General features: G+C 43.8%; 1 protein-coding gene across 1 annotated transcript in view; it reads left to right on the forward strand.

Moving 5' to 3' along the window:
• Window positions 1-779: 779 nt before the first annotated feature.
• Pdzd8 (PDZ domain containing 8) overlaps window positions 780-15,761 on the forward strand; it is a 62,575-nt gene continuing 47,593 nt past the window's right edge. Inside the window, exon 1 of the mRNA XM_027406865.2 lies at window positions 780-1,878. Coding sequence (XP_027262666.1) covers window positions 971-1,878 — 908 coding nt within the window. The 5' untranslated portion in view covers window positions 780-970. The remainder of the gene's footprint in view (window positions 1,879-15,761) is intronic.

Below are 15,761 nucleotides of genomic sequence, written 5' to 3' on the forward strand. Positions count from 1 at the left end.
GGCAACGGAGCGAACTTCTCGTTTACGTTCGAATGCTCCCCTGAGGTGGGAAAGTTTAGTTCCCTCCTCCTCCTCCTCCTCCTCCTCCTCCTCCTCCTTCTCCTCTCCCTTCTCCTCCTCTTCCTCGCCATTCTTCTCGGTCCCTTCTCAGGGCTCCCCCTTCTTCCCTCCCTCTGGGGACCCGAGCGGTCTCGGATGCACTCGCTCCTCTGGCCGGCCTGGGCAGTGCGTGTCCCAGCCGGGCGCCCGCGCTCCGGCTCTCTGCGGCGCTGCGCTGCCCTGCAGGGGGGAGGCGGCGACACACTGCGGGAAGCAGGACGGTCGCCGCAGAGGTGCCCACGGCCAGCGCGGGGGATGGGCGCGGGATAACGGAGGGCCGCGCCAGGCCCGGTCCGCCCGCACCGCTGCTCTGACTCCTCCTCCAGGTCACCCTCCCTCATCCCCCGCGCTGCGCTGCGCTGCGCTCCGGAGAGGACGGACGCGCGGGCTCTCCCTGTCTCCCTGTCTCCCTGTTTCTCTCTCTCTCTCTCTCTCTCTCCGGCTCTCCCCGGTGGCCGAGTGCGAGCGTGGGGGCGCGGCGCTGGACGCTCGCCCGGGGGCCGGGGAGGGGACCCGCGAGCACGCCGGCCCGTCCACCGGGAGCGCGCCCGCTCTGACGTCACGCGCCGCTCGCCCAATGAGCGGCGTCCCTGCGGGCAGGGGGGCGTTCCCTCCCTCGCCCGCCGCCGCCGCTCGCCGCCGCCGCTCGCCGCCGCCGCCGCCGCCGCCGCCGCCTCTCGTCCTCCCCGGGGGGAGCGAGCGTCTGAGGAGGCGCCGCACGGCAGCGCCTGGCTGCGGACGCTCCGGCCGGGCCCAGGGAGCCGCTCATCCCGACCGATGTCCTCAAGATGGAGGCGGCGGGGGCGACGGCGTGAGGAGGAGGGCGGCGCGGAGAGCGCGGGAGCAGGCCGGCGGGCGGCGGGGCGGCGGGATGGGGCTGCTGCTCCTGATCCTGGCGTCGGCCGTGCTGGGCTCGTTCCTCACGCTGCTCGCACAGTTCCTGCTGCTCTACCGCAGGCAGCCCGAGCCGCGGGCGGACGAGGCGGCCCGCGCGGGCGACGGCTTCCGCTACCTCAAGCCGGTGCCGGGCCTGGCCCTCAGGGAGTACCTCTATGGCGGCGGTAGCGGCGGCGAGGAGCCCGCGGCCGGGTCCTGCGAGGCCGGCGCCAGCCCGACCCCGACCCCGTCCGCCACCGCGACCGCGACCGCGACCCCGGACAGCCCGGCCCCGCCGACGCGGGAGACCTGCTACTTCCTCAACGCCACCATCCTGTTCCTGTTCCGGGAGCTGCGGGACACGGCGCTCGCCCGCCGCTGGGTCACCAAGAAGATCAAGGTGGAGTTCGAGGAGCTGCTGCAGACCAAGACGGCCGGCCGCCTGCTGGAGGGGCTGAGCCTGCGCGACGTGTTCCTGGGCGACGCGGTGCCCTTCATCAAGACCATCCGCCTGGTGCGGCCCGTGGTGGCCTCGGGCACGGGCGAGCCTCCCGACGGCGCCGACGCCGACGCGCTGCCCGCCACCTGCCCCGAGGAGCTGGCCTTCGAGGCGGAGGTGGAGTACAGCGGCGGCTTCCACCTGGCCATCGACGTGGACCTGGTGTTCGGCAAGTCCGCCTACCTGTTCGTCAAGCTGTCGCGCGTGGTGGGGAGGCTGCGCTTCGTCCTCACCCGAGTGCCCTTCACCCACTGGTTCTTCTCCTTCGTGGAGGACCCGCTGATCGACTTCGAGGTGCGCTCCCAGTTCGAGGGGCGGCCCATGCCCCAGCTCACCTCCATCATCGTCAACCAGCTCAAGAAGATCATCAAACGCAAGCACACCCTGCCCAGTTACAAGATCAGGTGAGGGCCCGCACGGTCGGGGGAGCCGCGGCTGCCGGGGTATGGGGCAGGGGCGGGCGGGGGGACGGTGGCCTTCCAGGGAAGGGCCGAGGCCCAGCACCCAGCACGGCCCTGGTCTGCAGTGAGCTTCCACCCTGGGTAAAGACGAGCGCGTGGCGGGCATTGCCCGTGCTGCCAAAGACAGCAGTGCGAGCTGCAAGCCCGACCCGGTGCCCCTGGTCCACTCGGAGCCTCCTGGGGCTGTTGAGATACTCTTGTATGTGGTTGCTGCACCCTGGGGGCAACAGCTGTGTCACCACTGCCTTTTGCAGCCTGTCCTGGACCACGTGGAGGAGGAGAAGTTGTTCTGGATGCCTTGCAGGCCTGAAGGGCGTGCTCACAGCCCAGGTCTGTTGTGAGTGGCACAGGCTTTAGTGCTTTAGCAGCTCTGGGGGTCGAGGCAGGGTTTGTTGCAGAAGGACGCGTCTTAAGAGTTGAGTCCTGTGCCTGGTGGTCCCTCTCTCTGAATTTGTAGCGACTGTCACTCTGCCCTTGGTTAGTAGATTCTGCATCTCAGACAGACCCAGACTCCACCTCTCACTCAGGTGGCTGTTCCCAGTGGCTGTTCCGCTCTGAAGTCAATTGAAGATATGTTAAAGACGGGGATTTTGAGTTTTTAAAAGTCTCCGCTGTTATCTGGTGGGCCTAGTTTTACGTGATACATTGTTGTGATTCATGTATTGAGTTTTCTTTTACTGGAAATGAAAATTTGGAGGGATAGACTTCATCTGTGGGTCTTGGGAGGCTTGTTTGAGTAGAAAGGCTCTTGTTTCTTTTAAAACAGCCACTTTTTAAAAAACTTCTCTTTCGGTCTTCTACTGATTCCATGTTCACTAAATTGAGCATTTTAGATTTTGTTCTTTGAAAGTATCCATCTAGTATGGTCTTACAACTGCCCTTTAGTGGAGATTGACTGTCCCTGGACATTAGCACAGTCTCAAGCAGATTTGGAATGAAGTTTTGATTTGTGAAGCTTGGAATTTTACTGGTTATGTTTTGTTAAACTAATAGAATAAACGGCAGTTTAAACTGTTGGGTGGCAAGAGAACTATTGTGTGAGGCACATATTCCTGTGGCTTTGCAGGGGATGGTGAACTGGTCATTCAGAGTGCAGGATTTCTAGTTCTGTGAAGTATGCATAGTTTATGAAACATACTTTTACATGATTACATTCTCAGTGCTTGGGATTCAATACTGATCAGAAATTAGTGAGGACTGCCACCACCTTCATAAAGTTTAATTGACTTATCCACTTACTAACATTTAACTAGGGTGGAGTTGATAGAGCATTGAAATCACTAGAAAGCTGCTTTTAGATTAGCAAAAGGAAAATAGAAGTGTGAGGATGAAAGTCTGCCTGAGGAAGTGCTAACATGTCTTGTGTAGCCGCTTCTCCAGAAGTGTGCTGCAATGGTGATGTTTCAGGACTGATTTCATGAGTTACAACACATCTAAAACGGTCCCCATTCCTACAAAGAGAACATAGCTAGCATTCATCCTGTTTTATTCTTGAAAGAATGAAGCACATAGTAGTTTAGTTCTTGCTTAAGTCACACAAGCTGTGTCAGGTGGTGAAACTCAGCTTGGATAAAGTGATGCTGTCCTTTTATTTCTTGTAATTTAAAGGAATCCAACATCATTTACCCATCATATTTCTTGGACTGGGAACTGTCCATCAATAAATGCTTATTGGTTTAATTTTTTGCTTCCTGCTTGCAAAAACTTAAAACCATTCCAATTAAATGAAGAAAAACAGTTTCTTTTTCTTTCCAGAATTAAAAATAACATTTTACACAGCCCAAACTTTTAACTTTTAAGTACATCAGGGTGACTCCATTTAATTATCTTGATTATTAGTAATGCCAAAAAACACAAACAAAAAATATAATGGCTCCCAAAGCAGAACAGACTAGCAAATGGGAGAGGGTGTCTTCTTGGGGCATGTGAAGTTTTGATCTTGATATCTTTTTTCTTTTTTCTTTTCTTTTTCTTTTTTTTTTTTTTTTTTTTTTGATCTTGATATCTCTTAACATCACCACATAGAACCTGGAACCTGGAGCATGCTGGGAAAGCATTCTGATGCTGAGCTTTCCCTGCAATAGGTCCACATATTCCACCCCCCCCCCTTTTCTTGCTCTTAAATGATTTTTTTCCAAAGTACGGTATCATAACAGTAGGTTAGATAGCTTCCTAAGTTAACCCAGAACTCTGAGTAGAATGTAGCTGTGAAACTTCCTACCTGACTTAAACTGGAAAGTTTGAGGGGCTCCTTTAAAGTTATACTGTAAGGCTAAATCTTGGGGAGGTGTTCTGCACAGCATTTCCCTTTTAATCTCCCAGATTGTGTTTATCCGTTTGACCATCTAATCTTCTTTAAGAGCTAAAATAGTAAAGCAAAGTATTTTGAGTCTGGGTTCTTTGCTGCCTTAATCATTATATAACAAGTGTCTTCTTGGTGAACATTGTTGTTCTTTCTAAACTTTTGTTTTCCTTTTTCATGTACCTGAAATGAAGTACCTTTCACAACTGCCAGGTGCCAGTGTTAGACCTAGAAACAGTCAAGCTTCCTAAGAACTCAGATGATGGCTGATTAGATTTTACCCAACTAATTCAGTTTATAAAACACTAGATTTAAAAAAATGAATTGTAATATCCAGAAAATATGTTCTCTGTTGTATTAGGAGTCGTTTCTTAATTCAGCCCCCTCAATCTAATCTTTTTTCCTTAAAATAGTTCGTAAAGTAGAAATATTTTTAAAACTTTCAACTTCCAAATTCATCTTATCACTGTTGTTGTCTGGTATGTGAGGAGTCTGTCTTCACTGTGAAGTCTGGGTTATAGTCCTGGGGTGGCAGGGAGAGGGGATACCTAGGTTTGGGAGTCATGTGTTTGAGATTCTTCGGACTGCATCTGGGGTTCTCAACCTTCCCAATGCTCGACCCTTTAATACAGTTCATGTTGTGGTGACCCCAACCATTAAAACTGTTTTTGTTACCGGGCGTTGGTGGCACATGCCTTTAATCCCAGCACTCGGGAGGCAGAGGCAGGCGGATCTCCGTGAGTTCGAGGCCAGCCTGGTCTCCAGAGTGAGTGCCAGGATAGGCTCCAAAGCTACACAGAGAAACCCTGTCTCGAAAAACAAACAAACAAACAAACATAAAAACCCTGTTTTTGTTGCTACTTCATAACTATAATTTGGTACTGTATTTTCCCATGGTTTTAGGGGACCCCTGTGAAAAGGTTGTTTGATCCCTCAAAGGGGTCTCCACCCACAAGTCAAGAATTTTAGTGTGGTTCTTTTGCCTGTAACCAGCTCAAGGGAAGTATGCAAATTTGGTTGGCAGGCACTGTTTATTAGCCAGCCCTGCGCTGGTTTCCTAATGCTAAAAGGTGGGAGATTTTTTTCATGAAGTCAGTTTCTGGCTTCTGATTTTCATGATTTCCATATCTGCATTCCTCATAACAACAGAAGCAAAAGGAACTGCAGTATCAGCTTTCGGGTGAAACTTGTGTGTAACCTTTTCCTCTACTTCATAGTTCCTCCTCACCTGCCTCAGCTGAGCTGGTACCTGGTTTGTTTGGAGTCATGTGCATTTAAGATCCTTTGGAGTGGTTGCTGGTGAGATTTCATGGAGGGTGATGTTTTCCCTTTTTAAACTTGGTTTTTGAAGGAAATGCCATTGAACGATTTTACTTTTATTAACCAGTCTCTAATGTTGAATTTTTAAAAGTCATTTTGCCACAAATTAAAAACCTTGAAATATTTCCACTCAATTTGTTGAGTAGTAATAGTAAACAGTAGTGTCTGCCTTTTGTTTGAATTTTGAAAACGTTTTGCTTGAGTGAATTTGGTCAGTAATTAAACAATTCTCAGCTATAGAAGAGGAAACAAAACATGCTTAATTGCGTTATGTTTGAGTTTATTGGATATGGACACATGAGGGTGTCATGTATAGGTGTAGGCTGCCTTTTGAGCTTGACTTTTTGTTGTAACTAATTATTTTGTCCTATCTTTTTATTCCTGTAAACATCCTGAAATATATTTATAGAAAATTTTCACATATCCTCAGTGACCGGAAGGCATAGAAGACCCCTGTATTATCCCTGCTAAGGCTGAGGGTAGTGCAATAACACCATTCATTATGTTAATGTAGACACCATTGATTTCCAAGAACTGAATTAGGCTTGGTCTGTAAAACCTCCTACTTTATAATGTAGTTTATACATAATTTATTTTTGGGTCTAATGTGATGAAAAGAAAAGCATTTATTCTTAAGGTCAATTAAGGTAAATTTTTCCCCCTGATTATCTGAGGTAAAGATGACTTTAAATAATCCATGCTCTCTTAAAAACTTCCACAGTAAACTCACAGAAAACTGACAAAACTGTTTGGAAGGTGTATTGTACTTGCTCTTTCAATACTTTTCTCTGTGTGTATAGGTAACTTTGAAAGGTTATGTTCCCTTTGAGGTGGCTACTAAAATTCCTCAGTGATTATGATAATTGTTAGCTTTACTTACTAATATTGCTAGGAAATGTAACTAACCTTTGATACTTCAAGATACTAGAAACAATGGCATGACTGTTATTATAGCTATCCTGAAGTAATGATGTAATATAATAGCAAATTTTCATCTGCTGTGCTTTTTTTCCCTTGTATTACTGCTCAGAGGAAATATGTTTTCATCTCTTTTGTAAATGGAATTTCAAGATCATTTTCTCAGAGATGAATCATGAAGTCATTTTAAAAGTCATTTATTTTTCAGTAAGTGCTAATCATATACAGCACATACCTAGCTTTGTTGGGTGTTGGGGTGATAAAAATGGTTGTAAGGTATTCATGTTCTCATGTTTTTCTAGGGCAAACAAATAACCAAAGCATAATAGCAGCATCTGGATATGTTGAAGATGTTGTTTGTGAGGAACAGGAAGAGTAGAGATCAATATCTCTGCTTAAGCAATTAGATGATTACTTGTTTTATATATAGCACAGTATGTCTAGGGAAAAACTTTATAATTAGGGTTCAGTACTACTCAGTTCCATATATCCACTGGAGTTGTAGAGTGTTGCCACCATGGATCAGAGAGTTCTGGTATGTAAGATACTAACCTACAAAGAGTAAAGCTCTCTGGTGTAATGATGGTTTTATTTCTGGCACTTTGGGTTTCCTGAAGATAGTATTGTTAGGGAAATGTGTTGAAATCTGAGGGTAAACGTGTATGAGGAAGAAGTTAGACTTTAATCAGTAACGTATATTGTATTGGCTATTCCAGAGAGCCTCAGTGTTGGAGGAGTTGCCTGATCAAATATTAATGTTGATCTGTAAGTATTACTCACAGTTCATTAGTCGAGCTGGGCAGTAAAATACGTGCATTACATGTGTAGGCCAGACACCCTAGGCAGACAGTCCACACTCTTGCTGTGTCTCCCCCAAGTGAGAGAGGTAGGCAGTTTCTTTTTACAGATGCAGAAACTCAGGCTTAGAAGGGATCAGTGACTTTCTCAGAATCCTAAATAAATAAATAGTAAAAATCCAGGAATCCCAAAGTCCCATGCTGTATTTCTGTAGCAATAAAACAATCATAACGTCCAGAGGGTTGTGCTGGCTAGATTCTTTGTGTGTGTGTGTGTGTGTGTGTGTGTGTGTGTGTGTGTGTGTGTGTATGTGTGTTTAAATTTTAAAAGATTTAAAACTATCTGCACCTGAAATATCCTGAACTGTTTACTGCCTGGCCACCTTCAGGAGAGCTTTGCATTCCCTGATCTTTATTACACCCCCCACCCACCCCACCCCCACCCCCCCGCCCAAAACAAAGACAAAACTAACATGCTTTTCCTCAAAAATATTTTAAAGGGCCTTTGGGGTTTATGGAAAGCTAATAGGGGCTGTGGATAATTTCTGCAGAAGAATACAAAAAATTTTTTTTTCACTTAATTTCATGAATTTAGTTAGTTCCCTTGAAGCATATGTAGGGTTCTTAGACTTTGGGCTGAAAAGTAAACACTGATAGGAGATAATTTTGTTGCAATAAGTTAAACTAAAACTAAAAAGATTGCACATAGAAGACACTTCATAGTCTAGCTTACCTTCTTGGAATGTACACAAGGTTGTATGGCTCAGACATTTCTTAAAAACTTCCATATAACTCTGTTCTCTTTCTCCCTCTCTTCCTTTCCTTTCTGTCTTTCTTTCTCTCTTCCCTCTTGATGAAATTTCCCTATAGTTTGCTGAGGCATCAAATCCAAGTTTCTACCCTTCGGCACAAACAATGATACCATTAACTTCCTACCACCCATCTCATTGGGTAAAATGTTGAATTTTTGGCAGTATTTTGCCAGTCATTTACAGACATTCAAATACTGTGAGTAATTAAAAATACTTGTAGTTAGAAATCTATTCCTGGTATGCTCAACGTTCTTTTGAAGTATACTTACATGATCAAACTCAAGACACCCAGTCATTTTGTACAGAGGAGATGCCTCACAGTTCTTCCTCTTTCTTCCTCTCTGCACCTGTCCTTTCCTGCTCTTTCCATTCGTCTCCTTAATAATAAAGTGCAATATTTATCAATATTTATGTGACCCTGCAGATGGGTTTGTGAGTGCCATGGACAACCCTCCCAACAGTTACGTATGGATCTAGTTCATGTACTATCCATTCATTCATTATCTTACGCAGTCTTGAATGAAAGTTGTGAGTGAGATTCGTCTCCTCCTGCATCTTCTCAATTGTTCTTCCTTGTATCTGACCGTCTCCTTCCCTACTTACTGGGACCTGGCTCTCCTTTCCACGGTCTTTTTGCTTGGTGATAACCACCTTGCTGGAGTGGATGCCCACATGGATAAGTGTGCCATTAAATGCCTTTTCTTGGTGTACTTGTTCGATGTAGATGACGTATTTCTTCGTGTACGCCTCCTGGACCACTTTGCCAATCTGCTGGCCTTGGTAGTGTCCTTGGGCAACCTGAACTTCATCATGCTTTCCAATGGAAATAGGTCAAACATTGTACTCTGTCTCAGCTCTTTGGGAAGAGAGGAAGATGTGATCTTCCCCTGGCAGTGAGAAGGTGCTGTTTGTGGTTCTTGCTTTGGTCAGAAGTCACAAAGGAATTCAACTGCCTTTTGGTAGCTGTAGATCAGTGATTGCCACAAAAAGGAAGAGAGCTTAATTTTACTCTTGATCATTATGTCTTTCTTTGGATTTCTTAAATAGAACCTAAGGAGTATGTTTAACATCTCCCCTCCCCCCCCCAGGTGTGTGCACAGGAATGCATGTGTGCATGTACAGTGCAGTTTGGTGTTGCCTTCCGACTCAGCCATTCTCTACCTTATATTCTGAGAAAGGGTCTCTTACTGAACTTGGAGCTTGCAGATTTGGCTCTACTGACTGGCCAGCTAACTACAGCAGACATCCTGTCTCTGCCTCCTAGCCTTAGGATCTAGCCTGCCCCCTGGTCTTTATGTGTGGGTTCTAGGAAATTGAACTCATTTTCCCATGTTTACAGGAGCACTTCACTGATTGAGCCATTGCTCCAGGCCTAACATGCTTTTTTTTCCTTAATGGTTAATGGTTAAAGATTATTGCTTATTGATGGTTTGTATAGTCTCTACAGAGATGTGTGCCTCTCCTAGCAACATGCATGCATACTGTTGTGCAGGTATCAATCCAGTACAAGGACTTTGAACTCTATCTTAGCCCCATATTGGGTACAGACCTCTCTTTTCCACACACAATGAAAAACCAAGCACAAGTGTTTTTGCAACCTTCTCTAACATTCGAAAGGCCTTGGCTTTTAATTTTACATTCCTAAAAAAGTCAATATTGATTAATTGTAGATTACTTTCCCCTGAACTGATACAGAATAAAAAAAAATTATTTTCATTGGTCTCATGTGTAATTGCCAAGTTTTATGAAATCAGCAGAATGTTTAGAACACATTTCTCTTTATTCCATAGTCAGCACATTGGCCATCATGAATTCTTCATGTACTGTAGGAACAATGAAGCTGATTTTATGGCGAGTGGGATACTGAAATAGTTGTTTCCTTAACTTTAGTAAAAGAGCTAGAAACATCTCTCTTCCAAGCATAGATCATTCTTGTTGTTGTATACTTAAACATGTTGTGGTTACTGTAGTAAAAATAAGCAAGGAGGCTTTATTGTTTTGCATTAAGTATTGTACGATCAGACACCGTGTCCAAAGGCTTCCACTTCCAGAGGGTTAGAGTCTGTGACCATCATGCCAGGGAGCATGACATGAAGGCCACTGAAGCAGTAGCTGAGAGCTCATGTCTTGTGATGCAATCGTAAGTCCCAGGAGCACACACTGCAACCAGGCCACACCTCCTCATCCTTCCCAAGCAGCTCTACCAACTGGAAAGCAGGTGTGGGGGCCATTCTCATTCAAAACCCCACAAGTGTGTCATGTATTTCCATGGGCCATTGCTAAGATATGTACCAGTTAAACAGTCAATTGTAACTTAGGAATGATGCTGCTCCTAGGGTCGACGCCATAGTTACCTCTGCAACCTACAATATGTAACTACAAGCTTTTGCTGCAAAGTCTTTTGTAGCAGTAGTAACTCCATGGCTCAGAAATCCACCTGCTTCTGCCTCCCTAGTGTTAGGATTCAAAGTGTGAACCACACCTGGCTTAAGATTATTATTAATTCTTTTTTGGCTTTTCAAGACAGGGTTTCTCTGTGTAGCTCTGGCTGTCCTGGAACTCAATCTGTAGATTAGGCTGGCCTTGAACTCAGAGATCTGTCTGCATCTCCCTCATGAGTGCTGGGATTAAAGGCATGTACTACCACTGCCTGACCAAGATTATTAATTCTTTTTTTTGTTGTTTTTTTTGTTTTGTTTTGTTTTGTTTTTGTTTTTCGAGACAGGGTTTCTCTGTGTAGCTTTGGAGCCTATCCTGGCACTCGCTCTGGAGACCAGGCTGGCCTTTAACTCACAGAGATCCGCCTGCCTCTGCCTCCCGAGTGCTGGGATTAAAGGCGTGTGCCACCAACGCCCGGCTAAGATTATTAATTCTTAATGTTCAACTTTTTGGTTTTTAAGCAGACCACAGTAGTAAACTTTTGACAGGGGGAGAATTAAGCTAAATATTTGTAGTAAAATGATTTCCTTTTGCTTTCTAATGTTGATATGGTAAGCAGTATAAACTAAATTTAGTTCAAGTATTTTGAGATGAATAAGGAGAAAAATTTTGATGATCTTAATTTATAATAAACCCTACTAAGAACAATATATCTCAGTTGTATAGTTTTTTAAAAAGGAAGTTACTTAAAATAACTGAATACTGCTTAAAATATTTGAATAAACAAAACAGATGAGTTAATTACTTAAAACTTAAATTTTAATAACTTTAGAGCTAGGATTTGAATTCAGTTCTTAGAGTCTTGGAAGTCAATGAGAATTTATTGAACAGAGGCTGTGATAATAATTGTTGGAGCTTAGGAAATATCTGTGCTCTTAAGGTTTCTATTAAAGGTAACTCAGCCTCTGACCCTGAAATAGTAGGATTAGCAGATAAGGAATTTGTGTTCTATTTCTATAATTACTGTCGGTTTCTTGGTTTAGTTTATCTTAGGACCAATCATGCTATTGCTATTCATTGTTTTTGAGACTAAATAAAATGAAAATCTAGTTTTTAAAGCTGAGAGAAAGAACTACATGAATATATGACTTAGCAGTTGCTTCCCTGTTTTGTAGGCTGTGTCTTCCCTTAGAGTAGACTTCATATAGATTTCTCAGAGTGTAGACAGGAGTGTTGTTAGTTTTACAAGTATTGTGTAATTTGTTTTGGCTTGAATGAGGTGATTATTATAAACAGACATGGAGATACATGCAATATTAAAATCAGTTATACTTCAGAAAATATTTTGCTCTTACTTGAGAGAGAACAGTTAAATAGCTGGACAGTTGGCTGGATGGTGGTGGTATACACTTTTAGTCCCAGAACTCGGGAAGTAGAGACAGGCAGGTCTCTGAGTTTGAGGCCAGCGTGGTCTAAAGAGTGAATTCTAGAACAGCCAGGGATACCAGAGAAACCTGCTCTTTTTTTAAAAGCTGAACAACTATAACTTTACAGTATAGTTTTTTCCTCGTTGCTGTGTTCATGTCTCTCTGCCTTCCTATCTGGAGTGTAGCTTGCTCATACTTTATTGTCCTTGTCTTTTCTACAGTTGGGAGGTGATAATTTAACTTTAGGTTGTTTTCTCTCCCTGTTCCACAGGAGTTCAGTGTATTCAATATACTGTAAACTCTGCCTTGCTAAGGGTTCCGTGCAATCCAGAAATAATCTGTGGTGAAGGGAATAAATCAAAACTGTCCCTTTTTAACATTTTTAAAATCTAGTAGTGAGAAACAATGTAACTAGTTAAAGTTCCTATTGAGTGCAAGCATGAGGACTTCATTTGGGACCCCCCAGCATCCATGTGAAAAGTTGGTATGGTTCCAGGTACCTGTAATCTCAGCTCTTAGCCATAGAATGTATGGATAGGACTGTGAAAAGGTGGACCCTTAGAGCTCATTGGCTAGCCAACCCCCTGAATCAATGTGTTCCAGATACAATGAGGGACTCTTGATAAGGTGGAGGGGCTGGAGAGAGATGGCTCAGCATTTAAGAGCACTGGCTGTTTTTCCAGAGGACCTGGGTTTGATTCTCAGCACCCACATGGCAGTTTACAACTGTCTGTAACTCTGGTCAGGGAATCTGATGCCCTCTCCTGGCCTCTGCAGGCACATGATGCATAGACATACATGAAGACAAAATACCCATATGCGTAAAATAAAATTAAAAGATTTTTAAAAAGATAAGGTGAATGTGATAGAGGAAGACAACTAACATTGATCACAATAATGTGTACCTGTACACAGACTCTAACACACACACACACACACACACACACACACACACACACGAGCCTTACAGTCCTAACTCAATAATGTGTGCCTGTACACAGGCTCTAACACACACGAGCCTTACAGTCTTAACTCAATAATGTGTGCCTGTACACAGACTCTAACACACACACACACACACACACACACACACACACACACACACACACACGAGCCTTACAGTCCTAACTCAATAATGTGTGCCTGTACACAGGCTCTAACACACACGAGCCTTACAGTCTTAACTCAATAATGTGTGCCTGTACACAGACTCTACACACACACACACACACACACACACACACACACACACACACACACACACACACGAGCCTTACAGTCCTAACTCAATAATGTGTGCCTGTACACAGACTCTAACACACACACACACACACACACACACACGAGCCTTACAGTCCTAACTCAATAATGTGTGCCTGTACACAGGCTCTAACACACACGAGCCTTACAGTCTTAACTCAATAATGTGTGCCTGTACACAGACTCTACACACACACACACACACACACACACACACACACACACACACACGAGCCTTACAGTCCTAACTCAATAATGTGTGCCTGTACACAGACTCTAACACACACACACACACACACACACACACACACACACACGAGCCTTACAGTCCTAACTCAATAATGTGTGCCTGTACACAGACTCTAACACACACACACACACACACACACACACACACACACACACACACACACGAGCCTTACAGTCCTAACTCAATAATGTGTGCCTGTACACAGACTCTACACACACACACACACACACACACACACACACACACACACACACAAGCCTTACAGTCCTAACTCAATAATGTGTGCCTGTACACAGACTCTAACACACATGAGCCTTACAGTCTTAACTCTTTTCAAAATGTAGTTGAGTTACTCTTTTGACTCTCCTAGACCTTTGTGTGTGTGGAGGGGGCAACCAAGTCAAAACTGTACTCATAGTAATACAAAAAACGTAATTTGCCTTTTCCATTTAGTCCATTACAGTGGAGTTTTCCAGAAGTCAGATGATATGACATTATTACCCCGACAGCTAATGGAATGTAAGCTTAATTTCACATGGGAATATTAATGGATATCATCCCCATAAACAGCAGCTCTTTGGGGTCCTTTATAATCGAAAAACACATATGAGGAACCTGGGAGCAAAGTGTTTGCAAACCGCTAGTTTAACCTGATGTTTATTTTCACTATACATAAAGGAACTACTGTTCCCGTGTTAGTTACCTTTGGTGAATATTGGATATAGACATTATTTTCAATTACTGTTTAGTACTGATGGCCCATGCTGATGGTGTAAGAGATATAGGAATGAGTTGATCTGCTGCAGTTTTGACTGTGCTATTTGTTGTGTAATGGCAAACAAGATATTTGAGTGTCTCATCTTTAGTCTCCATCTATAGAAAATATATTGTTATAAGTTGTAAGAAGCAAGGCTATGTGTAAAAATAGTGTGATTTACAGAAGTGCTGGGAATGTATCAAATGATACTTTTGTATTCTTTTGAATACTTTTGTTGGAGGTCCATGGTCTAGAGGAATAGGAGTGTAGATTTACAAACCTTTTTGCTTTGTAAAAGCTGAAAGTTTTAGACCATAAATTTTATAGGGGACACATGTATACAGGGTTCGATGTATGAAGGTCAGATGATTACCTGTGGAGTTCTACTGTGTGGGTCCCAGAGATTGAACTTGGGTCACCAAGCTTGGCAGCAAGTGCCTTTTCCTGGTACGCCGTCTTACCGGCTTTGGTTGATTGATTTACTGCTTTTTGTGTTAGTGGTTGGGAATGGAGCATAGAGCCTTGCCCATGCTAGGTAAGCATTTACCACTGAGCTATGTTCCCGGGGCTAAACGTAGTTTTGACTATCTTTCTGTAGAATTAAGAGTTTGAAAAATAAAACTGCTCCTAGGTAGAGGATATGATTATTGAGGGAAGGACTTAAGACAGCATTTGTTGTTCTTGAAGTATAGACTTGGCCATCAGTAGTACACACCAAGAAGGTTCATGAATAAAACAATCCTCTGTAGGTTTCCTTAAGTCAATTTTAAAAATGTAAATGTAGTTTTAAAATTTAATGGCTAGGAATACTAAAATGTCAAGGCATACTGGCTATTGTTGATTTGTTTTCTTGCAATTGTTAGATGATACTTACCATGCAAGGTACCGTTTTAAAACAATTAATTATGGGTGCTGAAATCAGGGTTATCTAAAAATCTAAAGTTGAGGGAAGAGAACTAGCCATGATTGTAAAATCTTGAGTATATGGTAAAGTTCTGAAATGCTTTATTGTGGAGGAGAATAAGTTTGCTCCCTGACATGTCTGTAGAAGAGCAGCCTTAATGTAGGTGCATACAAAGTTTGATAGGAGGTATTTCTAGAGCATATCACTGTGTCACGTGTTTTGTTTTTTTCTTTAGTAATTTACTTATTTTATTTTATATACATTGGTGTTTGCCTGTAAGTATGTCTGTATGGGGAATGAGATACCCTGGACAGATGTGAGCTGCCATGTGGGTGCTGGGAATTGAACCCAGGTCCTCTGGAAGAGCAGCTGGTACTCCTAACCACTGAGCTATCTCCCCAGCCCCTGTGTCATGTGCTTTATGAGAAACTTCTAATCTAATGCTTAAAATATTTACACAAGATAAGCGCCATTACTGTATTTTACAAATGAAGAAACTGGGCCTCTCAAAAGCTGAACTTTCCTAAAAGGTCTCAAACCCAGTAAGTATTAGAGCCAAAGTCTAAGAATAAGTAAACAACACTACTTTAAATGGTCTTATTAAAAACAGACAGACCGACAGAGAGACAGATCATGGGGAGATCATAGAAAACCTAAGAAGGAATTCAAAGAGAAGACAAAGATGGGGGTTATGGACATT

The sequence above is a fragment of the Cricetulus griseus genome, chromosome 3 (genome assembly GCF_003668045.3).
Source record: "Cricetulus griseus strain 17A/GY chromosome 3, alternate assembly CriGri-PICRH-1.0, whole genome shotgun sequence".
Taxonomy (NCBI): domain Eukaryota; kingdom Metazoa; phylum Chordata; class Mammalia; order Rodentia; family Cricetidae; genus Cricetulus; species Cricetulus griseus.